At 39.9% G+C, this 27390-nt stretch overlaps 1 protein-coding gene and 1 long non-coding RNA gene across 2 annotated transcripts; both read left to right on the top strand.

Annotated features, from left to right (window-relative positions):
• Positions 1 to 95: 95 nt before the first annotated feature.
• PPP6C (protein phosphatase 6 catalytic subunit) lies at positions 96 to 24876 on the top strand. Its single transcript, XM_059658017.1, has 7 exons — positions 96 to 313; positions 12742 to 12837; positions 17150 to 17215; positions 18224 to 18365; positions 21671 to 21750; positions 21926 to 22135; positions 23103 to 24876. Exons 1-7 carry the CDS (start codon positions 239 to 241, stop codon positions 23349 to 23351), a joined length of 918 nt encoding a protein of 305 aa, XP_059514000.1. The 5' UTR covers positions 96 to 238; the 3' UTR covers positions 23352 to 24876.
• LOC132212388 (uncharacterized) lies at positions 1001 to 5398 on the top strand. The gene is made up of 2 exons (XR_009447712.1): positions 1001 to 1715; positions 3467 to 5398. It is a non-coding gene; the product is annotated as an uncharacterized LOC132212388 (long non-coding RNA).
• Positions 24877 to 27390: the final 2514 nt, after the last annotated feature.

Raw genomic sequence — 27390 nt, 5'->3', positions numbered from 1 at the left:
GCAGGTTTCATGGGCCCGAAGGAACCCCTCCGGGCCTGCTGCGGGAGTTCCGCGGGAGAAGGCATGGGGCGTGTCCAGGCGGCGGGGAGACCTGGGTCAAGCTCTACGTCGCTGCGCAGCCGTCTCTCACGGGCCGGACGTGACGTAGGGAGAGTTCCGGCTTCGGCCTCTGCCGCTGCCGCCGCTACTTCAGCCCCTGCCACTGCCGCCGCCGCCGTAGGGGCTAGTTCTTTCTAAAATGGCGCCCCTAGACTTGGACAAGTATGTGGAGATAGCGCGGCTGTGCAAGTACCTTCCGGAGAACGACCTGAAGGTGAGCTCGGTCGGGGCGGGAGCGCTGCTGGTCGGGTTCGCCCCTTCCGGCAGTGGGGCGCCCGCCGGCCCGCCCTTCTCGACGCGGGACCCCCGCCGGCCCCTCGTCCTGTCTCGGTGGAGGGCCTGACGCGGTGCCGAGCGACCCGGCCCCTTTTGGCGTCGCGCGGAGGGCGGGGGTGGTCGGAAGAGCCGGAGTCCCCCGAGTGCCGCCCCAGTTCCGTAGCGGGTATCCTGAGGGATGTCGCGGCCTCTGCCCCAGGGTCGCCCCTCCTGGCCTTCGGGCCGCCGCAGGGACTAACAGCGGTGCAAAGAAGACTGCCCTCCTCTGACCGCATCCCCGGTCTCCCGGAGTCCGAACCGAGCCCCCGTGGCCGTGCCCTCGGGATGGGGTCATCCCTCCGGAGGGGGTGACAGGAGCGCGGGTGGCCGGCGGGTGGCAGATGCCCGGGCCTTGGGAACGCGCCCCGGTGGGCGAGACGGGAGAGAACGTCAGGGCGCCCCTCCGGTCCCGCCGCTCCTCCCGATTGTTCTTCCGAAGTGTCGGCTTTCTCCTGCCAGTTCCGGGGCGAACCCCGTCCTCCTGGACGCCGTTGAACTCATTTAAGTGGACAGAGCTGATTTAAGTGGACACTTGAGTAGTCCCTCTATACATTACAAGCTCTTCTCTGTTTTATAAGTTGTTCCCCCCTGAGCCCTTCTTAACTCGGGATTGCATTTTCTTGGTTTCCTCAAAGAGGTGAGTTTTTTGTTGCCGCCGAGTCCAAGTAACAGTAAAGGTGTGTGTGTGGCTAAAGGGATGAATGTAGGTCTTTGGACAAGTCTTGCTATTTTTGTGCGTTTGTTGAAACTAGGGCTTAGGTGCCTAGTTAGTGCTGCTCTCTTTTATTTGCTCAATTAACATTGATTTGTTTGCTGTGTGGTAGGTGGGTAAACTGCCAAGAGTTTTGGACATTGTTTTATTCTTTAAGCTGTGTTTAAAGTAATTTATCTTGGGGAATCTTTTTTTTTTCTCTTAAGGAAGATGTTACTGTTTTTTTTTTTTTTTCTTTTGCTGTCTCTTTTGGTACAGGAAGTTGATATTTAACGATATGCAAAATGTTGAAAGCCAAAGGTGCTGTGGTGAACGTAACTTGTTTGTACTTAGAGGTAAATGATGTGCACTGTATTATAGGGGAGTCATTCTTGTGCATGTTCCCCCTAATAGGATAATTTAAAATGAGGACAAAGCCAGTGTTCGTAGAAATGCAGCTTTCATGCTCATCTGAGTCCTTTGTGGCTTCTTTAGGAAACAAAGATACGAGCAACATTGGGACCCAGATCATGGAAAACTGACCAGGCATCTTTTGGTAGCATGGTTCATCCCATGAGAGAAGTGGGGTTTTGCATGTCAGTGAATCGAGGTGAAATTTTCTCTTCTTTAGCATATGTAAAGCTGTTTTAAGCTTTGTGTTTATAATTAGTAAAATGTTGCTTATTATAAAAATGTATGTTGATATTAACTTGAAATTGGATATTGGAATGAGTTGGATGGTAATCAGTTGGATTTTCTTTGGACCTCTTTGTTTGATAAACAGATTTCCTTCCCACCTCAAGGAAATATTGTTAAACCATTTCATTGCCCCTTGCAACACAAAATGGACTGTATTTGGCATGTATGTTTCTTAAGAAACTTTTTTTAAATCTTCTGGGCAACTATTGGGGAAAATCATGAATTTTTCTTTAAAGCAAAGGCTTTTTTTTTTTTTGTCTTGAAAATGTTTTTGTCAAATTAATTTGCTCCTCTTTGGTATATTTAAAAAAATTTAAATTTGATTTTACTTCTTGGCATGAAGTGCAAACTAAAATTAGGCAGGCCAAGAAAGTATTCCAGGAGCACCTTTTCCGAGACTTTAAAGCCAAAGTAAAAGATTCTGTGAGGAAGGAAAGTAATCATTGGGGCCACTTAATGATCATATGGAAAAGATTTGTTCTGGTTGAAAAGACAGAAACTCATTGTGTTTTCGACTGACTAGAAGTTGGAGGTACTAAATAAAATAAATGCATAGGATATTCTAGATCTAATCATGATTTCTCTATACCTAAATTGGAAGTGGTCAAATCACTAGTACTGAATCAAGTTAATATAACTGTTTTGAAGGAATAAGGATAAAACATAAAAGTGAGTAAACAAAGTATAACCTTTCTTGAAAAAGCAGTCATGTGATTCTCATCCACAATAAAGGTTTCAGAGCTGATCATAGAAGATACAGATTCCATATCTGGCTAAGTGGAAGACTGAATGATAAAAAGCATGTTTATTGAATATTTAAACTTAAGTACTTAGGCTGGTGATAGGTTCTATAACTTGAAGATTGTCAGATCTCTTAGATCAGAGGTTCTCAACCTGTGGGTCGCGACCCCTTTGGCGGTCGAACGACCCTTTCACAGCGGTTACCTAAGACCATCCTGCATATCAGATATTTACATTACGATCATAACAGTAGCAACATTACAGTTATGAAGTAGCAACGAAAATAATTTTATGGTTGGGTCACAACATGAGGAACTGTATTTAAAGAGCCAGAAGTTTGAGAACCACTGTCTTAGATGGTTCTTAAAAGGGACATGTAAGCAAAGAAATTGCATGTTGAGTTGGTGTTCAGTTTTCTTACTGAGGAACTTAAGACAGTTACCATGGTAAGGGTTGGGAGAATGCTAGTGTCTAAGAGATGCAATACAAAGAATTGTGTAATTCCATGGTAAGGGTTGGGAGAATACTAGTGTCTATCTCAGAGATGCAATACAAAGAATTGTGTAATTCCATAGTAACCACTTTTATGAATTAATAGTTGGTATAATCTTTATAGAATTCACTTTTTTGTTTAATCTAAGCCATCCCTGAGTTTTTTGTATAAGGCTACCTGCTCTGCAAAGTTGTACCTCTGTCTGAAATGCCTCCATAAAGCTTCAAAGAATTCTCCCTTGCTTTTTTCCAATATTTGTTGAAGAACATTTCATAAATTCTCATTCAGCCTTCGTCTGATTTTATAGATTGTCATCATATATTGTAGTCTTTATCTTTCCATACATACTTGTCTCTAACCTTATTGCATGTCTTATTGATCATTCTGTTTACTTGAGTTGTTTGGTTTTGCATTGTATCTTTCTTCAGGTAATACAAGGAAAACTGAACATAGTACAGGACTTTGATACACACCATGACTTTATAAGGGACCAGAAGAGTGTTTTTAAGACTGTTTTTGATAATGCCTTACATTTTGTTGGTCATTTTCACCACAGAATCACAGTCTCTTGTGTATTCTGAAAATAGTCTGTAACAGTGCTGTTCAGTAGAAATAAAATGCTCAGAAATATGAGCCACAAAATACATTTTTTAATTTTTTTAAATATTTTTATTGACTGCAGAGCGGAAGGGAGAGGAAGAGATAGAAACATCAATGATGAGAGAGAATCATTGATCGGCTTCCTCCTGCACTTCCCCTACTGGGGATCAGCCCACAACCCGGGCATGTGCCCTTGACTGGAATCAAACCTATTCGTAGGCCGACACTCTATCCACTGAGCCAAACTGGCTAGGGCGCAAAATACATTTTTTTAAAAGTGAAAAAGAAACAGATGAAATTAATTTTAGTATTATTTAACCTAATTTCAACATGTAATTAATATAAAATGACTAATGTAATATTTTCTCTTTTTTTGTACTAACTCTATGAAATATGGTGTATATTTTACATTTATGATATGTTCCAATTAAGACCAGTCACATTTCAGGTGCTCAATAGCTACACGTGGCTGCAGGTATCTAATGGGATAGTGCACACCTCTAACAACTCCCCAGCCCATTTCCTAGAATTGCAGTGGTGAGAGAGAATCAGAGTTCATCTAATTCTGTACCCTTCTCATTTTACTGAGGGGGGACTCAGCTCTGTAGCGTTTATGCTTTGTCTGAGGCTGTCCAACTAAGCTATGAATTGGGTGGGAAAGCCGCCTTGTGCAGAGCTCTTTCTGATACAGTTAATAGCCTTTTTAAGATGACAAATAGCTTGCTTTTCTAGATATGTCTTCCACTGCATCACCTCTTTTTTTCTTAATCTTCCATTCTAAGAATGTTGGACTGACAACATGCTCTGTAATTCCTCGCCTCTTTGCTTCTTTTCAGTCGGTTTTTATCACCTATTTAATATGTACATAACACATATATTACATTATTTAATACTCTGTGGGTTGGGTACTAATATTTGCCTTGTTTTACAAATAGGTAACTAAAGCACAGACACATTAACTTTCCAGAGTCATGCAGCTAGTAAGTAAATGGATGAGCTGGGATTCAAACCTAGGCAAGTCTGACTCCAGGATTCATGTCCGTAACTACCTCTTATGCTTCCTCTATGCAATACCCTTCATGCCTCTTTTGAGCTTTAGCTCAGATGCCACTTTCTCCATGCAGGGTTCCTGGATTCCATAGTCAGAATTATTAGTAATGATTAGAATTTACATAGCTACTTACAGTCTTCTGAGCACCTTCATGCCCATTCTGTCATTTACACAATCCTTGTGATAGGCAGAGTAGGTACCAAAGCCAGGAATTGATGAGGTTTAGGTGATTTTTACCTCAGTTACTCAGCAGAGTACATGCCTGAATTTAATTGCTAATAAAAATTCCCATTCTTGCCTGGCCAGCAGGGCTCAGTGGTTGAGCTTCGACCCAGGAACCAAGAAATCACTGGTTCAGTTTCGGGTCAGGGCACATGCCCAGGTTGCAGGCTCAATCCCAACTAGGGGGCAGCCAATAAATGATATTTCTCTGTCCTCAGGGTTTCTATCTCTATCTCTCTCACTAAAAATCAATAAAAACATATTTTTAAAAATCCCCATTCTTTCTTTTCTATATTGACCTTTTCCCTATAGTACTTTTACCACTTACAGTATTCTGTCTTGTCTGATAGCAAATGTGTCCATCTCCACTATTAGAATACAAGCTTCTTGAGGACCAGGGTCATATCTTTATTATATTCTCTACAGTATTAGAACATTGCCTTGTATGTGATAGACAATCAGTTAATCTAGATGTGTCTAGATTTAACAACAAACATTTCTTTAAATGCTTCTTGTGTAAAGTACTGTTCCATGTGGGTGCTAGAGGTAGAATCCCATACGTGGCTCTGCCTTTGAGGGGCTCTCAGTATAGTAAGGGAGATATGAGAGGTAAACACATGATCATCGCATGGTGTGACAGGTGCTAAAGTAGAGGACTAAGATATTAGGAAACGTAGAAGCAGCATCTAATTCTGACGCTATCAAGGAGAAATGAGAGGATGAGCAGAGTTTGTTCAGGTAGACAAAACAGGAAGGAAAGAACATGCAAGCAGAATAAATACCATGTGCCATGGTATAGCTTAATCTGAAAGAAAGAACATAGTTGATTCGGGGAATTTGAGGCAGTTGGTGCTGGGAGGACATGCAGAGGACAAAATCATGGCAAACTAGCCTGATAAATTTGGATTTTCATCTTTTAGGTGGTACGTGGATAAACACGTTGAAATGTTTTTATATTTTAGGGGGAAAAATTCTGTGACTTTTTGATATTGTTTAAAATGTGGCTAACTAAAAATAAAGTAGATTCAAAGAAAACTATTATAGTAATACACTGTTGTATGTAGTAGGAGTATGACCAAATCTTGATGATGCTACTTGAATGGATTATGGAAAACACTGCCATAAACAGAGGAGTGCCCTTGAGAGATTTTTAAGGAAGTGACAGTAGGTTTTAGAAATATTATGGCAACATTGTGAACCATGAATTGGAATGGGATAAGAATGTCATAGAAACAGTAGACCAAGTGACATGAGAATTTGAAGTATAATAGGACCTGTTGACAGAATAGGTCTAGGTCAGTGGTCGGCAAACTCATTAGTCAACAGAGCCAAATATTAACAGTACAACAATTGAAATTTCTTTTGAGAGCCAAATTTTTTTTTCCCATCTCTACATATTTTATTTGGTTCTTTATTTTTTTTAATTTTATTTTATTGCTTACAGTCTTACAAAGGGTATTACATATGTGTCCCTTTTTTCCCCCCGCCCTTGACAATCCCCTGGCCTCCCCTACCCCCCAGTGTCTTATGTCCATTGGTTATGCTTATATGCATGCATACAAGTCCTTTGGTTGATCTCTTATACCCCTCCATCCTGCCCCCCACCCCTCCCCGGCCTTCCTGCTACAGTTTGACAATCTGTTTGAGGCTGCTCTGCCTCTGTATCTATTATTGTTCAAAAGTTTATAATGGTCTCTATTATCCATGAATGAGTGAGATCATGTGGTATTTTTCCTTCATTGACTGGCTTATTGCACTTAGCATAATGCTCTCCAGTTCCATCCATGCCGTTGCAAATGGTAAGAGTTCCTTCTTTTTTACAGCAGCATAGTATTCCATCGTGTAGATGTACCACAGTTTTCTAATCCATTCATCTACTGATGGGCACTTAGGCTGTTTCCAGATTCTAGCTATGGTGAATTGTGCTGCTATGAACATATGGGTGCATATATCCTTTCTGATTGTTGTTTCTGGTTTCTTGGAGTATATTCCTAGAAGTGGGATCACAGGGTCAAATGGGAGTTCCATTTTTAGTTTTTTGAGGAAACTCCATACTGTCTTCCATAGTGGCTGCACCAGTCTGCATTCCCACCAGCAGTGCACGAGTGTTCCTTCTTCTCCACATCCTCTCAAGCACTTGTCGTTTGTTGATTTGTTGATGATAGCCAATCTGACAGGTGTGAGATGGTACCTCATTGTTGTTTTGATTTGCATCTCTCGAATGATTAGTGACTTTGAGCATGTTTTCATATGTCTGTTGGCTTTCTGAATGTCCTCTTTTGAAAGGTGTCTATTTAGGTCCTTTGCCCAATTTTTGATTGGATTGTTTATCTTCCTTTTGTTAAGTTGTATGAGTTCCCTATAAATTTTGGAGATTAGGCCCTTATCAGATATGACATTGGCAAATATGTTTTCCCACGCAGTGGGTTTTCTCGTTGTTTTGTTGATGGTTTCTTTTGCTGTGCAGAAGCTTTTTATTTTGATATAGTCCCATTTGTTCATTTTCTCTTTAGTTTCAAGTGCCCTAGGAGCTGTATCAGTGAAGAAATTGCTTCGGCATATGTCTGAGATTTTGTTACCTGAGAGCCAAATTTTTAAAACTTAAACTATATAGGTAGGTACATTGTTATTAACTTAATTAGGGTACTCCTGACTGACTGGCTCACTCAACTTGTGCATGAATCGCGCGCGCGCGCCTCCCTGGTCCAGCCTATCCCACGGCCCGCCTGCGCCGCGTCTCCTGTCGCCCAACCGACTGACACCCCCCACTTCTTCCAAATAGACTCGCCCAGGCCGAAAACCGACTTCTGTGCATGGGCCACGAAGTTTCAATCGCACTGTACTGCGTGCCCGCATGTGGTATTTTCTGGAAGAGCCACACTCAAGGGGCCAAAGAGCTGCTAGTGGCTCGGGAGCCGCGGTTTGCCGGCCACTGGTCTAGGTGATGAGGGAGAGGGAAGAGTTCAGTTTAATCTCTTAGTTTCTGGCATGGATAACTTAGTTAATACTATAACTAGATTAAGGAATGCAAGGGAGTTTGGTTTGGGCATACTGGATTTGAGATGCTGCTAAGCCAAGACATTGAGGTAGAAATGTTCAGAAGACTTGGATACACAGGTTGGTTAGTTAACAAATATTTACTGATTCCCATATGTGCTCCAGGCACTGTTCCAATAGTATTAAACTCAGGAGAAAGGTCTGTTACCAGTAGTTCTCAACTGGGGATGATTTGTACTCATGAGGATGTTTGGCACTGTCTGGAGACATTTTTATTTGTCACAGGTGGGGATGGGGCGGGGGGAATGTAACTGTGGGTATCTAGTGGGTGTAGAAGTCAGCGATGTTGCTAAACATCCTATAATTCACTGGACAGAGGCCCCCCACAATAAAGAATTATCAGTAGTAATGCTGTGGTGGAGAATTTAAAGCCCAGTGTATCTGAGGGACTAGAGGTAACAGGGAGACAAGAGCAGAAAATAGAATGGAACGCCCTAACGGTTTTGGCTCAGTGGATAGAGCGTCAGCCTGCGGACTCAAGGGTCCCAGGTTCAATTCCAGTCAAGGGCATGTACCTTGGTTGCGGGCACATACCCAGTAGGTATGTATAGTTGGCTGACATATGTAGAGTTCGTACTGAGATTTCAGACTTCTTATTTTTGTGTTTGCTTGATATGAATTTGTAAGCTACTGCTGAACTGGAGAGATGAGAGGCAATGGCTTTAGCTTAGAGACTTAAGTTAGTGTCTTACTCAAGTTAGTGTTCCTGACTTCGGGTTAAAGATGCTGCCTGAGTAATTTACATTCTCCAGGCCTTTGAGATTGGCAGAGTTTCACAGTGATGTTCTTTTTCAGTCTGCTGTTACTTTCAGATCAGTACCGGGGGTATGGGTCAGTCTCCTTCAGTTCTGGAGGCCTCATGGGCGAGGAGAGCCAGTCATATGCTAGTGCAGATTCTGGCACATTCAAATATGGTAACTATGAGATTCCCTCATGAAACTGCTGTGATTAGTTTAAAAGTGTTAATTAAATGATCACTTACTTTGTTCTCATAGGATACAGAGTGGTTAACAAAGATGCATTCAGTGTAGTAAGATAAATATTCAGAATAAGTAAGAAAAATGAGACAAAAAGTAAATAAAGATAGGAAACCAAGATGAAGCCAGAAGTAAGAATATATATAAAATAAAAGCTGTGATGATCAGGTTACTTCTTTGAGATTAGGCCCTAAGTTTTCTGGGAGCGAAAGAAAGGTAGGAACTGATCAATTAAAAAATTCAGAGTCTGCCCTAACTGGTTTGGCTCAGTGGATAGAGCATTGGCCTGCAGACTCAAGGGTCCCAGGTTCGATTCTGGTCAAGGGTATGTACCTTGGTTGCGGGCACATACCCAGTAGGGGGTGTGCAGGAGGCAGCTGATCAATGTTTCTCTCTCATCAATGTTTCTAACTCTCTATCCCTCTCCCTTCCTCTCTGTAAAAATCAATAAAATATATTTAAAAAAATTCAGAGTCTATAAGATGATAAAAACAAGTTTCTTGGGTAATCACATTTATCCTTGATAGAGACATTCCTTCCCTGGGTCCTCCTTGAAGGCAACTGTTTAATCACAGCATCCTGTGTACCTTATTTATAGTCCGCACAGTGACAAGCTCTATAGAGGACTGTTTCTACAATGTCCCTTACTACAGGCTGATGGCATGACTGTAAAGTGCAGTTTGGGAAAGGAGGGCAGTATAATGCAGGGTGAGGACAGGCCTCTTTAGAGGACAATCTGACTTAATTCAGCGTGGAATTTATAATAGGTTTATTTGGGTAACATTTTAATAATTGATTTTTAAAGGAGTATAAACAATGGGGCTCTCAAATTTACAAGTAACCAACAGTACCTGAGAGTAAGCAAATAGAAAGGTCAACATTGCAGGAAACAGAGAACTTTTCTTTCCCAGAGATGCATTCTGGAAAGAAGAGTGGGAGATGAGCTTCTTTGGTGGCTTGTGTCAGAGGATGTGTTGGGAGAAACATTTAAATTGTATTCATGGGAGAACCAAGATGGCGGTGTAAGGTACAGACCTGTGCGTGCTGCCTCCCACAATAACATTGAAACTATCAACTATAAGACAAACAGCTATCATTCAGAACCATGGGAAAGCTGGCCCAGTGGAAGCTCTACAACTGGAAGGGAAGAAAGAAGAGCATTGAGACTGAGTAGGATATACAGAGGCGCCAAGAACAGAGGTACGCAGTCTCGCGCCAGGCAGGCTGCAACTGGATGCGCAGTTTTTTTCAATTGGAAGGGGTTACAAATTCTCGAATCCACTGAGCTTGTTTGGGGCGGGATTCTGAGGTCCCAGACCCCTACGGGGAGAGGCGGGACAGCCTTGCAGCGGGTTGGAGAGCGAGGGTGGCTTTCTCACGGAGCTGCTCGCCGGCACTCGGGGACGTGGAGACAGCACTCGGGGACATGGAGACGTGGAGTCGAAGAGAGGCGAGGAGTTGCGGAGACGCCATTGCTCTTTGATCTGCCCTGGTGATTCCCGGAGACCCCGCCCTACTCAATTTACATCCCCGCCCAAGCTGTGCCAGTGGCACAAAAGCAACCACCTGCGCTTTTGCAGCCTAACCCAACAAACTGTAGATTTCAACTCCTCGCATACGTAAGGGACACACTCAAGAAGCAGAATCAGGTTCAGAGGAAGCCGGAGCTGGACCCGGCTGGGCCGGCGACATGGAACCGCTGTACCAGCAAACGCACAAGCAGGTCCACCAGATCCAGTCTCACATAGGACGCTGGGAGACGGCAGACAAGCAGTCCGTGCACTTAGTAGAAAACGAAATCCAAGCAAGCATACCAGATATTCAGCCACCAAGAACGCCTGGAGATTTTGTCCAGCAAGGAGCCGCCCAACAAAAGACAGAATGCCAAACTTCGTGTTGACCAGTTAAAGTATGATGTCCAGCACCTGCCAAACTTCATGTTGACCAGTTAAAGTATGATGTCCAGCACCTGCAGACTATTCTCAGAAACTTCCAGCATCGACGATACGCAAGGGAGCAGCAGGAGAGACAGTGAGAGGAGCTTCTGACTTGCACCTTCACCCCCAACGTGGGATGCGGAGTCCCCTGCGAGGCTGCGACAGCCCCAGTGAGGCTGCGCCGGCCCCTGGGAAGCTGAGAAAAATACCACATGATCTCACTCATTTATGGATAATAAAGACCATTATAAACTGATGAACAAAAATAGATACAGAGGCAGAGCAGCATCGAACAGACTGTCAAACTACAGTGGGAAGCCTGGGGAGGGTTGGGGGGCGGGGTAAGAGATCAACCGAAGGTCTTGTATGCATGCATATGAGAATAACCAATGGCCGAGACCGGTTTGGCTCAGTGGATAGAGCGTCGGCCTGCAGACTGAAGGGTCCCAGGTTCGATTCCGGTCGGGGGCATGTACCTGGGTTGCGGGCATATCCCCAGTGGGAGATGTGCAGGAGGCAGCTGATCGATGTTTCTCTCTCATCGATGTTTCTAACTCTCTATCTCTCTCCCTTCCTCTCTGTAAAAAAATCAATAAAATATATTTTTTTAAAAAAAGAATAACCAATGGACACAAGACACTGGGGGGTAGGGGAGACTGGAGGAATGTCGGGGGGGGGGGCGGGTATGGAGACATATGTAATTCTCTTCGTAATACTTTAAGAAATAAAATAAAAAAAATAAATTGTATTCATGGTATGAGCCCTCACCTTCATTAATGGAAGTTAGGACTCTTTGTAAATGATGTGAAATTTGAAAGTGTGGATAGGAGAAGTGCCTGAAAACTCTGTCCACTCTTGTGCAAATGATAGCAAAGCACTTCTACAAATACTTTTTTTTAAAAATAGATTTTTCTGATTTCAGAGAGGAAGGGAGAGGGAGAGAGAGATAGAAACATCAATGATGAGAGAGAATCATTGATCGGCTGTCTCCTGCATGCCTCCTCCTGGGGATCTAATGCACAACCTGGGCATGTGCCCTTGATTGGAATCAGACCCGAGACCCTTTAGTCCCCAGGCCAATGCTCTATCCACTGAGCCGAGAGCTCTACAAATACTTTTGGTGGGATTCTCTTTGAGGAGGTTTGGTGAGTGTACCTGAAAAAATATTCCAAGTATTTATACCTAAGAAAGGTGGGTAAGCCCTATCTGGTTTGGCTCAGTGGATAGAGTATCCACCTGTGGATTTAAGGGTCCTGGGTTCGATTCCAGTCAAGGACACATGCCTAGGTTGTGGGCTTGATCCCCAGTTGGGGGCATGCAGGAGGGAGCCAATCAATGATTCTCTCTCTCATCATTGATATTTCTATCTCTCTCTCCGTCTCCCTTCCTCTCTGAAATAAAAAATATATATATTAAATAAAAAAAGGTGGGTAAGATCCTGAAATAGGTACTTTAAAACATCACTATGTTGTTTTATTTTTGAAATTGTACAGTAGCAGAAAAAATTGTTTTAAATATTAATTGCTACTCTGTGAAACTAACCTGAAAAGAGTAGTGCTCTTTATTCTGGCAAGATGAGAAAGAAAGTGGTAATGAAAGACTATTAGAAACAACACAGGCCAAACATGGCATATTTGTTCTTTGGAACTAACCTTAAGCTACATGAAAATGAATTAGAGATTGAAAAAATGCAATAGTAGGTTGTAAACTTTGGGCTCTAACTACTGTAAACAATCCCAGAATCATCAAAGAGCAGCTTCCTATCAAACAATTTAAGTATTAGTTCTTGTTTTTTTGTTATGTGATCCTTAGTTTTAATATTGTAGTAAAAGGTTGCATTTTATCTTTTCTCCTTACAGCGGCTATGTGACTATGTTTGTGACCTCCTCTTGGAAGAGTCAAATGTTCAGCCAGTATCAACACCAGTAACAGTGTGTGGAGACATACACGGACAGGTAAAATTTCATAAGCAGATTTTTAGCTTTGTACTGTCCATAGTACATGTGTATTTCCATTTGTGCTGCAAAAAACCAAATAAAAACAAAAAAAAACACAACAGCTGGTAGTTGGCTAGATTACTTCAGTCTGTATGACTGTTAACTCTTAATGTGAATAAAAGCAGTGGTCAAATTATTCATGGAGTTTTTTGAAATTATGCTTGGACCAAAGCTGAACCAGAGGCAGTCAAGGAAAACCAATAAATTTTGTTGAAGTTTTTTAAAAAAAAAAAAAAAAAAGAAATTATGCTTGGAAAGTAAATAGAATGCAGCACTATTGTTCAGTGGAAAGGGGGCGATATAAAACACAAATGTGGACTGCTCATAGTTATTATGATTAATTGGAGATGCTTTCCTTGGTGGGAATGAGAATAGCAAAGGTTCAGAAAGAAAATTGTTGGCGTGTGATTTCACAGCAAGTCACTGCCAGAATTTATTTTTTCATCTGCTGGGTTTTTCTTTGTGTTTGAGAGTTTCAAGGCAGGAAGGGCACATGTCATCTTTAGATTCTTAATGTCAGTGTTTAGCCTAGTTGGAAACCTGTGTGTTTATAAAGTTTTTTTTAAAATTGGGAAATGAAAGATGATCTGAATACTCATATCTTGCTGTATGCATATAATGGAATTTGGGCTACACGACAGATATACACTGTGAACAATATAGTATTTTGAATGCTAACAGGACTTACTGTCTTCTGACAATTTTGCCTTACATACGACTTCTTAAAGGAGCAGAAATGTGGGTAAATAGATTGTGGTTAGGGGCTGGCCGCTCAATGAGTAAAATCCTACTTTGACTACTTATAGGGTTCTTTTTGGCTTTTCAGTCGGGTCTCTGAAGGTTGAGATTATAATAAATCTCACATCTGCATGTTCTCAGCTTCTAAATAGATACCCCATTATGTCACATGTGATCTGTTAGTAGATTTTAGGAGTGAATTTCTTAAAATTTCCGTGTACCTTCTCTGCAAGACTATAATAAACATTTATATTTTACATAACATAAAGGATATGAATATAAGCACTTTCTTAATACATTCATAAGAGCTGGAATAAACCAAGCAACATTTTCCTCTGCTTATAACATTAAAGTTGCCCTAGCCGGTTTGGCTCAGTGCATAGAGCATTGGCCCACAGACTGAAGGGTCCCGGGTTTGATTCTGGTCAAGGGCACATACTTGGCCCAGTCTGGGGCATGTGCAGGAGGCTACCAGTCAATGTGTCTCTTTCACATTGATGTTGTTCTTTCTGTCTCTCCCCCTCCCTTCCACTTTCTCTAAAAATCAATGGAAAAATATCCTCGGATGAGGATTAACAAAAAAAATAAATAATAAATAAAAATAAAGAAATGTAGTGTACTGATCTGACTTGCTTAAAAAAAAAAGTTGAGGGGTTGCCCCGCTGACGTGGCTCAGTGGTTGACCTAGGAACCAGGAGGTCACAGTTTGATTCTTGGTCAGGACATATGCCCAGGTTGTGGGCTTGATCCCCAGTGTGGGGCATGCAGGAGGCAGCCGATCAACGATTCTCTCTCATAATTGATATTTCTATCTCTTCCTCTCTGAAATCAATAATAATATATTAAAAAATTAAATTGAGGGGTTATCAAGAACTTTTCAATATGTGAATTACAGTCATGATCAAAGGTCAGGAACTTATAGACAACTTCAGATTACGAAAAGTAATTGAAATCATAAAATTGTACTTCTGTATTACTTCAGTCAAATGTATAGTATTTGCTAACATTTATCTTGTGTTTTGAGATTAACAAAGTGCTTTTTCGCATAGTCCATGTAAAATTTTCTCAAGAGTTCTTTACGATTTGTAGAGAAGGAAACTGAGACTAAAAGATTGAAGAATTAGCCCAAACTCTCACAGCAGTTAAGGGACAGAGCAGAGATTTGAACTCATTTGGATGCTCAGTAGTCCATGTTAATTTAAGACTACCACCAAACTGTGAACATTATTTCATTTGTACTTGACCCTTTAAAACAATTGCTAATCAAAAACATGGGACTTGGAGAGCTTGTAAGTCTGTTGATTGAGTAAACTAAATGTAAGATATGTCCTTTGGGACTTGTATAGTTGTCTTTCCCTTGGGCCAGTTCTGGAATTGCAGGATTGGGTTATAAGTATAAACAAACATGCTGGCAAGCATATTCAGCTCTCCCTCGGCATCCTCAGGAGATTGGTTCCAGGACCTCCCACAAATACCAGAATCCTGGGATGCTCAAGTCCCTTATACAAAAATGGTATAGTATTTGCATATAACTTACACACATCCCCATATATACTTTAAACCTAGATTACTTGTAATATCTAAAACAGTGTAAATGCTATGTAAATAGTTGTTTAAGGAATAATGACAAGAAAAAAAAGTCTGCACATGTTCAGGCCTACAATTATTGTAGACCTAATACATGGTACATGTCAACAGAAACATAACGTTCCCTGTTCCCCCACCCCTGGTCCCAAATATTTTCGATATACTGCTGGTTGAATGGGGATGAGTCTGCAATAAGAGTCTGGGAATCTGCAGATACGAATGGCGACTGTACTGCTGAGAAGCATTGAAGCAGTGTAATCTAGTGAGTAGATGGTGGACTTCAGTGTCAGAGAGTTGGTTTTAAATCCTGACTGGGCTATGTACAGCCTGTTTAAAAGCCACTTCAGCCCTAGCCCTAGCCTGTTTGGCTCAGTGAATAGAGTGTCGACCTGTGGACTGAAGGGTCCCAGGTTCAGTTCCAGTCAAAGGCACATGCCCTGGTTGCAGGCTCGATCCCCAGGAGGGGGCATGCAGGAGGCAGCTGATCAATGATTTTCTGACATTATTAATGTTTCTATTTCTCCCTTCATCTCTGAAATCAATAAAATATATATCTTATCTAATAAAGAGGGAATATGCTAATTGATCCTCACATCATCGCAAAATGGCGGTGCCCACAGCCAATAAGGAGGGAATATGCTAATTGACTGCCATGCCCTCAAAGATGGTGGTGCCCAGTCCCCTCAGCCCCATCGGGGCCTTGCTGCCCACCTGCCTCCGAAGTCCCCCAGTCCCCTCAGCCCCCTAGCCACCAAGGGCCGCCAAGGCTCAGGTAACCAGAGCCGGCCGAGGCTTGCGCTGCTGGCAGTGGCAGCAGAGGTGTGATGGGGGCGTCACCTTCCCCTGATTGCCAGGTCGGCTCCCACCCCTGAGGGCTCCCGGACTGTGAGAGGGGGCAGGCCGGGTTGAGGGACACCCACTCCAGTGCATGAATTTTCATGCACCAGGCCTCTAGTGTGTGTGTGTATCACTTCATCTAGCTTATAAGTTCTTTTTTTTAAAATATATTTTTATTGATTTCAGAAAGGAAGGGGGAGAGAATGAATCATCAATGATGAGGGAGAATCATTGATTGGCTGCCTCCTCAAGGTTAAAATTAGCTGCTTAAGACTTATGAAAGTTACAAGGGGGGAATGCTTTATTTCAGTAGTTAATATTTAAATGCCAGTTTTGTTCACTGTTACTAAGATTCCTGTACAGTTTTAACCATTAGAAATTTAATACTTATTAGTGATTTATTTTCAAGTGTAAAAAATAAATGTGTTGGAAATTACTAGTTGTGGTAGGCATAGTTTATTATAGAAAAACTGGTTTTCTTTAAGAATTAGATTAGGGAATCTAGTAGACTGGAGTTACCAAATGTGTAGTTTGTCATTTACCAATTTTTAGTCAAATAGAATTAGGTGAAATATGCAGTTCCTTTTTACTAATTATCGAGAAGATATTCTACATTTGTGGGGGCTGAGGGTCCACATCAACAGTATACTGTAGGAAGGTAGGTTGACCTGTTCTGTATCGTGTAAGTTTATTCTCTGAAAGAAATTTTTACCCACTTCTTTCCTTATCTTTATCTCATTGAAATAGATTTGAATATGTGATGGGATGGTTAGGTGAGCTTATTGACAAGTTATGTAACTGGTAAATGATTTCAAATTCTCAAGTAATAGGTGAAGAGATAGATGTATGAAAGAAATTTAAGAGGGAGGCCTATAACATTAATGATCTAGGAATGACTTTAATGGTAACTGAGATTTATTTTAATGCTTTCCTTTTTTTAAGGCTTGGGAGCTGTGTGCTTGTCAACTTTGCTTATACTTTTTTCTTTTTATTGTTAGTATTTGAAGTTTTCATAATTAACTGCTTCTTTACACATTTTGCTCTCAGTTTTATTATTTTACTCCTTCATAGGAATTTGTAATCAACATATATTGCCTTTCTTTTATAGTTTTATGACCTTTGTGAACTATTCAGAACTGGAGGTCAGGTTCCTGACACAAACTACATATTTATGGTATGTAAAAACCAGTGACATCAAGTACTTATTTAGAAAGGAAAAAGATGTCTTATTACATGTAAATTACATGATAATTTTATTACATGTGATAATCACTATTTAAATATCTAAAAAGGCGATTCTATACCTTTCTACATTTTTCTGTGTCCTTTAGTTGAGAATAATTGCTTTAGTAAACTGCTGAATACATAAGAATGGGTTGTAGCCCTCAGTAATGGTTGGGAAGAAAAATATCCTAGAACCGTTGGTTTAAGGCATAAATCTTCAATTTATTGTTATTTTACCAAACTTTTTTGAGTATTCATATTTATTTTATTAATCTATGGATTGATGAATATGCACACAGACACATTTGCTATGAAGATGCATATTTGCTTACTTTCAGAATGTAATGTTGCTGTTTTACTTTTTCTGTGTCTTCCTTCTGTAAGTTTCGGAGGCACTTTCCTATTATTCCTTTAGCTGTTTTCTTGTTGGTCTAAAATTGGCCCAAGTAAAACATTAATGGGAAGTGTAAATAGCATGTCATCACATTCCATTCTTAAATACAAAGCTGAACATGGAACACTGTTACTAGGATAATTATGGTGTTTGCTTTTACAAAAGAAAACAAAACTATTCAAGTTGGTAGCTCTTCTGATTCTGTTAAGATAGTTTTGAAATTTATTTAAAATTTTTGATTTACACAATATCTTTTTGAAACATGTTACTGTGGGCAATAGAGAATTGAAAGAATGGTGGTTTTGCAGGGAAAAATCATTGAAGAATTGTACTGCAGGTATGTGTAGGCCTCCTGAATTGTCGACTAACACAAACACTAGTAAAAACAGCCTATTTACTTCCATTGGAATTTTTTGTTAAAACTCAATTTCCAGATAATTCAGTATGTATCTCTTCATTTTTGTTATTTTGGGCTGTGTCTCTGATTTTTGTGCACTTTGGTATAATTTTTAAAATGTATTGTTGCCATTGTATTGTTTGTAACTGTAATCCTTTACTTTACAGGGTGATTTTGTAGACAGAGGTTACTATAGTTTGGAGACCTTCACTTACCTTCTTGCACTAAAGGCTAAATGGCCTGATCGTATTACACTTTTGCGAGGAAATCATGAGAGTAGACAAATAACACAAGTTTATGGATTTTATGGTAAGACCTGTTTCTCTGATTCTGAACATTATTTTACATTCCTCTTTGGGGAGACAACACACAAGTCATACATGTGCTTTATAGTAAATTTAGAAAATACAGATACTCTTTTTCCACTTTCTCGCCCTTTAACTTTCTCTCTTCCCCCAATCAATGGGAAATCTTATCATGGAGAGAGAACCGTTCTGAAATTTTTGGTGTACATCTTTCTAGATCAGTGCCTCAAAGCACTGTCCTTAGTTTACCTTACTGGAATCATGTGGGGTGCTTGTTAGAAATGCAGATTGCTAGGCCATGCAGAACTTTTGGGATGAGACCCTTGAAGTTGTCAAAGCTGAATGTTCTGCATATTCAAGTTTGAGAATTTATTTTATATATATATGTGTGTGTGTGTGTGTGTACACATATATACATATATATGTGTACACACACACACGTACATATTTGTGTGTGTGTGTTGTATAATATGTGTGTGCATACACACCACACTAAAATGGGATCACACTTGCTTTTTTCATTTAATATTGTGACCTGCCTTTTTACTTCATTAATTTTTTTAAGGATATTTCTTTATTGATTTCAGAGAAGAAGGGAGAAGGGGAGAGAGATAGAAACATCATGATGAGAGAGAATCATTGATTGGCTGTCTCCTGTACACCCCATACTGGGGATTGAGCCTGCAGCCCAGGCATGTGCCCTTGGCCGGAATTGAACCTGGGACCCTTCAGTCCACAGGCTGACGCTTTATCCACTGGGCCAGGCCGGCTAGGGCATTAATGTTATTTTTTATAGCTGCATATATTATACTGTATGGATATCCTGTAATTGATTTAACCAGTCCCTTTAACATTGGATATTGGAGTTATTTTTAAGTTGCTGATATACACATAGCTGAATTAATATCCTTTTATATACATACTAGGGGCCCGGTGCACGAAATTCGTGCACTGGGTGTGTGTGGGGGGGGAGTGTCCCTCATCCCAGCCTGCCCCCTCTCACATACTGGGAGCCCTCAGGTGTTGACCCCCATCACCCTCCAATCGCAGGGCAGGATCGGCCCCTTGCCCAGGCCTGACGCCTCTGGCTGAGGTGTCCGGCCCGGGCAGCGGGGACCCGAAGCTGCAGCGGCCCCGCGATCGTGGGCTTCGCTTTAGGCCCAGGCAAGGGACCCCTAGCTCCCGGGACTGCCAGCTTCGACCGACCGTGCCCAGCTCCCATCGCTGGCTCCACCCCTACTTCCTGCTATCACTGGCCAGGGCAGAAAAGGCACCTGATTCTCCAATCATGGCTGGGGGCCAGGGCAAAGGCGACCCCAGGGCCGCCTTTGCCCTGCCCCCCAGCTCTTAGCTCCCCCCTGGGTTTCCAATCACTGTCAGTGGCAGGGGGCTTCTTCCTGCTTTCCCTTTCGCCTCCCTGCATTGTGCCTACATATGCAAATTAACCGCCATCTTGTTGGCAGTTAACTGCCAATCTTAGTTGGCAGTTAATTTGCATATAGCCCTGATTAGCCAATGAAAAGGGTAGCTCGTACGCCAATTACCATTTTTCTCTTTTATTAGTGTTGACTAGAAGCCCGTTGCACAAAGATTCATGCAATAGGCCTTCCTTCCCCTGGCTGCTGGCACAGGTTTTCCTCCGGCACCTGGGACCCAGGCCTTTGATCTGGCCGCAGTGGAGAAGCCAAGCCTCTTCAGTCTTCACTCTTCACTCCAGCCGGAGCCTTCAGTTTTTGCTCCACACCTGTGTATGCAAATCAACCACCATCTTTGTTGGGTTAATTTGCATAGTCACTCTGATTGGCTGGTGGGTGTAGTGGAGTAACACCAATTTGCATGTTTCTCTTTTATTAGTGTTGATATATGATATCCCAAGGATATATAAATATCCTTTTACATATATATTAAAAAGTGTGTGCTTGTTCCAGAGAATCTCAGGATATCAGGGATTAGAAATAGAACTCAGAAAAAGAAACAAAAAAACAGAAATAGAACTCATCCATTAAAAACAAAATACCTGGTAGCTTCTGCGTTGGCCCGTGTGGCTCAGTTTGTTGAGCATAGTCCTGTGCACCAAAAGGTCTGTTTTTTATTTTTATTTTATTTTATTGTTTAAAGTATTACAAATAGTAGTACATATGTCTCCTTTTTCCCCCCACTGTAAAGGTCTGTTTTTTTTTTTTTGTTTTTTTTTTAAAATATATTTTATTGATTTTTTACAGAGAGGAAGGGAGAGAGATAGAGAGTTGGAAACATCGATGAGAGAGAAACATCGATCAGCTGCCTCCTGCACATCTCCTACTGGGGATGTGCCCGCAACCCAGGTACATGCCCTTGACCGGAATCGAACCCGGGACCTTTCAGTCCGCAGGCCAACGCTCTATCCACTGAGCCAAACCGGTTTCGGCTAAAGGTCTGTTTTGATTGCTAGTCCGGACACATGCCCATGGGATGTGCAGGAGGCAACCCATCGATGTTTCTCTTTCTCCCTCTCCCTTCCTCTCTTTCTAAAATCAGTTAAAAAAATTTTTTAAATTATTTAAAAGCAAAATAGCTGCTTTTATAAAGTTTTTATATGATTGAGAGTTTTAATAAACATGGTTAAGAAGTTTTTTGAAGGAGGTAGATAGAAGAATTGTTGAGCTTATTAATAGGAATTTTTCCTTGAGCACAAGGTAGATATTGAGAGATTTGAAAATAAATTTACAACCCTTTAGTTTTAGATTTTATATTTTGAATTATTTTCTATCATTATAAAGATAAGCTGGACTCTCTTACTAGTTTAAGCTGAATTCCTATTATCTTAGTATTTGATGTATTCTTTGTTCATTGACATTTTTATTCATTTTTAAATTATTTTTTAAAATATTTGTATTTATTTCAGAGAGGAAGGGAAAGGAGAGAGAGATAGAAACATCAGTGATGAGAGAGAATCACTGATCTGCTGCCTCCTGCATGTCCCCCACCGGGATCAGGCCTGCAACCCAGTCATATGTCCTGACTGGGAATCGAACAGTGACCCTCTGATTTGTAGGTCAGTGCTCAATCACCAAGTCACACTAGCTGGGCTATTTTTTTGTATTAATTTAGAGAGAAGGAGGAAGGGAGAGCGACAGAAACATTGGTTGTTCCACTTGTTCATGCAATGAATAGTTAATTCTTGTATGTATCCTGACGGGATCAAACCCCCACCTTGGCGTCTTGGGAGGATGCTCTAACCAACTGAGCTACCTGGCCAGGGCTGTATTCTTTATTTTTATTGGCAGATTCAGAATTTCATTACTGAGAACTCTCCTGTTTGTTTTATAGATGAGTGCCAAACCAAATATGGAAATGCTAATGCCTGGAGATACTGTACCAAAGTTTTTGACATGCTCACAGTAGCAGCTGTAAGTTTATATGAATCTTTCTAAAGCCACAATGTATTTTCTTGCCAATAACACTTTGCATATTTTTATCTAATTGCCATCTTAGTTATATTGATATTATTATGATTCATTGGTGAATTTGGATATAACTGAATTTATTATTATATGTTCAACTCTTTGTTATCCTTTTTGTTAGTTAATAGATGAGCAGATTTTGTGTGTTCATGGTGGTTTATCTCCTGATATCAAAACACTGGATCAAATTCGAACCATTGAACGGAATCAGGAAATTCCTCATAAAGGAGCATTTTGTGACCTGGTTTGGTCAGATCCTGAAGATGTGGATACTTGGGCTATCAGTCCCCGAGGAGCTGGTTGGCTTTTTGGCGCAAAGGTCACAAATGAGGTAAAGTCAACATTTTTGGAAAAGTGGTTTGTTGGTTGCTAATGAACTACACAAAGAACTGTGGTGGCTATAGATAACAAACTTATAGTCTAGTTTACTCAAACTATGGTGGTTATGGATATAAAATTTCTTATCTAGTTTATCATATATATATATATATATATATATATATATATATATATATTTCCTTAATAATCAAATGAGATGAATAATGAAAGCATCTCCTTCAGCATCTACTTGGTAACATATGTAAAATAAATGTTTCTTTTCTTCCAAATATTGCAATTAAGTAATGAGATTAAGCAAGGGCAAGAAAGGCAACTTAAAAATACATTTTTTTCATATTTATGTTTTAGTTGAGATACAATTGACATTTAACATTGTATTAGTTTTAGGTGTACAACATAATGACTTGATGTATGTGTATATTGTTTATGGGCAACTTTTTGAGGTTCAACTATTTACACACACACACACACACACACACACACACGAGCTATATTGGGAAGTATGTAATCCAATGTGGAATCAGAGAGCTAGGTTCAAGTTATTTATTCTGTCTGAATCTGTTTCAGTACACTGAAAAAGGATAGTAAATCTCAGAATTTTTGTAAGAATCACACTAAACACTCAGTAAATCATAGATATGGTAACCATATGTTTATTGTTAAATCATAAGAACTTTGTTTCATATCTGATAGTACTTGTAAGATGCTTTTCTTCCGGAAACTTCTAGTTATGTGACTGATGATTTCTAAACTCCTTACTAGTCTCAGGCCACAATGACTCTATACCTATAACTCATTGAAATTATTGGGGGTAACTATAGAGTTGGCTTTATAATCATGAGAACTGTATTTAGTAACAGGATTTATACTTTATTTAAATGTTTATTTTATTATATATGTAGGTTGATATTTTTAAAAAGAATGTGCTGGATACTTAACCAATCCTTTCTAAATTGCAGTTTGTTCATATCAACAACTTAAAACTCATCTGCAGAGCACACCAACTAGTGCACGAAGGCTATAAGTTTATGTTTGATGAGAAGCTGGTAACAGTATGGTCTGCACCTAATTACTGCTATCGTTGTGGAAATATTGCTTCAATAATGGTCTTCAAAGATGTAAATACAAGAGAACCAAAGTTATTCCGGGCAGTTCCAGATTCAGAACGTGTTATTCCTCCCAGAACAACGACGCCGTATTTCCTTTGAGGCCTGCGCCCATCCTGCTGACCCGTCACATTTTCTGCCCTCTTCTTACCCCAACTTTCGTGTATTACCCTCTATAATATACTTTTTATTGAGCACTTTGCTGCTGAAATGCTGCCTCTTGCCTTTTTTTATTTTAAATTATCTAAATTTATTGTTTGTTATGGTGTCTATAACAATGTTTTCCTATCAGTTTTCTCCCCCATCCCATCCCCACCTTGGACTCATCTGAGAAGACTTGAGAAATGTCTTAATACTCATACTGCTGCATGTAGCTCTTGCTTATTTACTGGTCTGGGGGAAACAAGATGTGTTTCCTTTTTTAAAAAGCCAATTGACAGAACAGACTACACTGAAATACTCCTTTTGTATCATTCAGGCTTTTTAGTTCGGTAAGTTTTAAGAAATTTCAGCAGCAAAGTTGTTATTCAGTGGGCACGATGGACTGCAAATGCCTCGAGTTATGTATACTTGTCCCAGCTGTAAACTTCATTGTCCTTTGTTGGATATTTTAAGTGGATATAAAATAAATTGGTCTAAAGGGCTGCCCTCCTTGTTGTGTTTTTAAATTTGAGTTAAAAACTGCTACAGCTTATGGTTTTGTACATTAAGATAATTGTATTGATCTTTTTTCAGATTCCTTGTATTTTTAAATAAAGTAATCTTAAATAAAACCCAGATAGGTTTAAAGTGTTAGAAATTTTAAACAGCTTACATTGTTAGCTTAAAGTTACTCTTTTTTCTTTTTTCCTAGTCAAGAGTTCTTGACCCTTTGGTTATTGAGTTTAAAACTTCAACTGAAATTCAGTACTATTTATTTAAGAAAAAAAAATCACTAAACTGTGCCTAAGAACATAACTGCCATATTAATGTTTTGGTTTATATCCTCTATAGTAATAGAAAAACATTTAATACTTGTAATGCTGATATGTTCATTTGATACCAATTGAGTAAAATGTGATCAATCCAGTTTACAATCTATCATGAGTATTATTAAGTAATATCTATGTACTTTTCAATAGGAATCATTTTCTTGCTGTAACACTTGACCTTAACTTTTAGAAAGTGTTCTTTTTTTTTAAACTGCAACTGGAAAGGTTGAAAAGTCAGGACTCTTATATTTGTGAACTGTAATCTGAAGCAGGTTTTAAAAAGTGTGGAAAGAAACAAATTGTCCTTTTTTGTAAAGGTCTGTGATACCATGTTTCCGCTTTGTGTAAGTAATTTGAATATCCAAAGGATTGTGGTGATCAGTCCTTGATATGCAACGTCCGCTTAATAAGGACAAGTGTTCCAGTGTCTCTTATGACTGCGGTCATAAATGATGTTGGAATTTACCATTTTGTGAAATAGTTGGTATCCTTTTACTACTATAGTTAATTTTTGTCATTCCAGGAAATCTTTGTGAAGCCAGCCAATTAATAAAGCACTTTAGCATCTGTTCAGGTAGTTTTGAAAACCAACTTTTCCCCTTCAGGATAAGAACTTCCAGGTTACCTAAAAATGCAATAAAAATCTTTATAGTCTACGCTTCTTGGCACATAATTTTTCATTAGGGTTTTCTTTTATTAAATGAGCACAACACTTTTTTGATTTTTTTCTACAATCACCCAGCTACTTGTGTAGTTTTTAATTGTAAAGCTATATGAAAGAAGTGGCTAAGACATTTGCTGCACACACTTGAACTGTTGGGTCAGTAGCTTTGTGTCATTGCCCTGACCCCAGTGTAATTCAGGGGGAAAGTTATTAATCTTACAGGGATATGTAGCTATGTATTTTACTTAATTGTTAAACACTGGAAATTAATGATGCAGACAACTTGATGTGGTCTTTAAACAGCTCTCTGCAGTATTTTTTTCCTGTTACCATAAATTGTTTGTTTGTTTTTATTAATCCTCACTGGAGAATATTTCTTCCATTGCTTTTTTTAGAGACAGTGGAAAGGAGGGAGGGAGAGAGAGAGAAAAACACCTATGCGAGAGACAGAGAGAGAGAGACATTGGTTGGTTGCCTCCCACATACAGGGAACATACCTGCAACCCAGGTATGTGCCCTTGACCAGGAATTGAACCTGCGACCCTTGTGGTGCATGGGCCAACATTCTAATGCTGAGCCACACCTGCAAGGGCTCCTGTTATCATAAATTGTATTTATGTGCTTGCTCCCCTCTGCTTTTAAATTGTACCAGTGAAACCAGTAACCCTGAGCCCTCCCTTCCCATTTGACACTCCCCAGCTTAGATTGATGTAGTTTTAGTTATCCCTGTAATGTGACATTCTTAAGTCGTGGTATACTGCATTTGTCTGTCACTAGTTGGGCATGTGCCAATAATATTCTGTCCATTTCTTAATTGCCATCTCTGTTCTGCCTGATTTTTCCCCCCTCTTCAACTGAATTATGGCTTTTTGCATGGAAAAAAAAAGTTTTTACTTTTAGACATGTAAAGGGAAGAGAGAGTCAATGTATTGAGTTTTGTAAGCCTAAAAGGAGTATTTGGATTTATCTACGAAATAAGGGCTACATACTATATAATAGAGTAATCATATGGTGGAAGATACTTGCAGGTCATAGGTTTGTAGGCAGAAAGATCTGTTACTCCCTGTATCTAGCCTGAATGTAAAATCCCTTATATTGTATTATTGGGGATAATCGCTATTTTTATTTGCCTATGATATACTTGGTTTCTAATAAATTGTCCTAGGCTCTAGTGAGAACTGTCTACTTTTAGTTGCCAATCACTCCCTTTCCTTGCTTACCTGATATACTCTTGGCTAGCTTTTTATAGGTTGATGCTTTTTCCTGAAATATCTCACCACTGTAAATGTGTTAATTTGGGTGTGATCCTAAAAAGCCTGGATCAAGAGCATATCTAATATGCAACCTACATCAGCTCCTACTCCATCTGGATGTCTAGAACTTTTGGAAGATTTTGACGTCTTAAATCCTGGGTTTTGCTTTTGAAATAAGGTTTGAAATATTGTTCATTGCATAAGATTTGTGTGTTTTTGCTTTGTAAGCCCAGCAGGTTTTGGAAAATGCCTGTATTGTGAAAGCAAATCTGAACTCTTTCTGAGCCTCTTTTATTGTGAGAAGTAGAATTGCTTTTCATCAGCCTCCAGAAAATTGTGTACCTGGAGTTGAGATTTAACAGCAAGAATCCAGATTTTTAAATGTAATTGTTTTTTAACTGCTAATGTTTGTAAAGTACCTTCAGTTCTTTGGATGAAGAGTGCTATATTCTCTCAGTGTAAATTAATAAAAATATTATAGGAAGTTTGTCAGAAAATTTTATCTAATGCATAGTTTGTAGTATGTCCCAATAAGTTAGCATTTTATATAACACAATTTAAATTAAAAATGCTTATTCCTCCACTTAGTTGCTTGACTAGTAAACAGAAGTGAAACTTTCTTGTTCCATATTTGACTCTGAGCTAAGTGTTCCATTCTTTAAAGGCATTATCCACTGTTATGCCCTGGGTCTGGTGGCCAGAACCATGCTTCATGAGATTGTCACAACTTTCAATTGTATATTTACAGTGTGCGGTCATGCTTAGAAAATAGACAGTAATAAAACACCAAAAAGAAGCATTTGGAAAGTCCCCTAGTATTAGGCCAAACACACTTGATGCTTGGGGAAGGTTGGTTCCTTAGTTCCCTCTTACTAGTTTTCTCTTTCCTTGTCAATCAGTTGATGAATATTTGTCTTTCTTACCCTCGTGAGAGCATGCTTATGCTGTCGTAGGTCATTCAGATATTTTCTTGACTCAAAAATGCATGAAATTTATGAAGATTTTTTGTCAACAAAAATACTTATTGCATAAGTATGTTCCACTTAATCCCTTGGCACCCACTGTTCTAAGCAGTCTGCTTTTATGTGTAATTGGGAATAGGATAGAAAAGACTGCATGGAGGCATTATGGAATAGTGGGAAGAGTATAGTCTTTGTGATCAAATCTAGATAAAAATCCCAGCCATGCCAGGCAGCTAACCTGTATTGAGCACACTTAGCTAAATGCTGTGGTGCTCTATTCTGTGGTACGCT

This window comes from Myotis daubentonii, chromosome 11 (assembly GCF_963259705.1).
Source record: "Myotis daubentonii chromosome 11, mMyoDau2.1, whole genome shotgun sequence".
NCBI classification, from domain to species: domain Eukaryota; kingdom Metazoa; phylum Chordata; class Mammalia; order Chiroptera; family Vespertilionidae; genus Myotis; species Myotis daubentonii.
The sequence above is the reverse complement of the archived record's forward strand: the minus strand, read 5'-3'. Positions and strand labels throughout refer to the sequence as shown.

Coding starts and splice junctions, on each gene's coding strand:
- PPP6C (XM_059658017.1), top strand. CDS start 239: ATGGCGCCCCTAGACTTGGACAAGTATGTGGAGATAGCGCGGCTGTGC. Junction 314..12,741: donor TTCCGGAGAACGACCTGAAG/GTGAGCTCGGTC, acceptor TTCTCCTTACAG/CGGCTATGTGACTATGTTTG. Junction 12,838..17,149: donor GTGGAGACATACACGGACAG/GTAAAATTTCAT, acceptor TTTCTTTTATAG/TTTTATGACCTTTGTGAACT.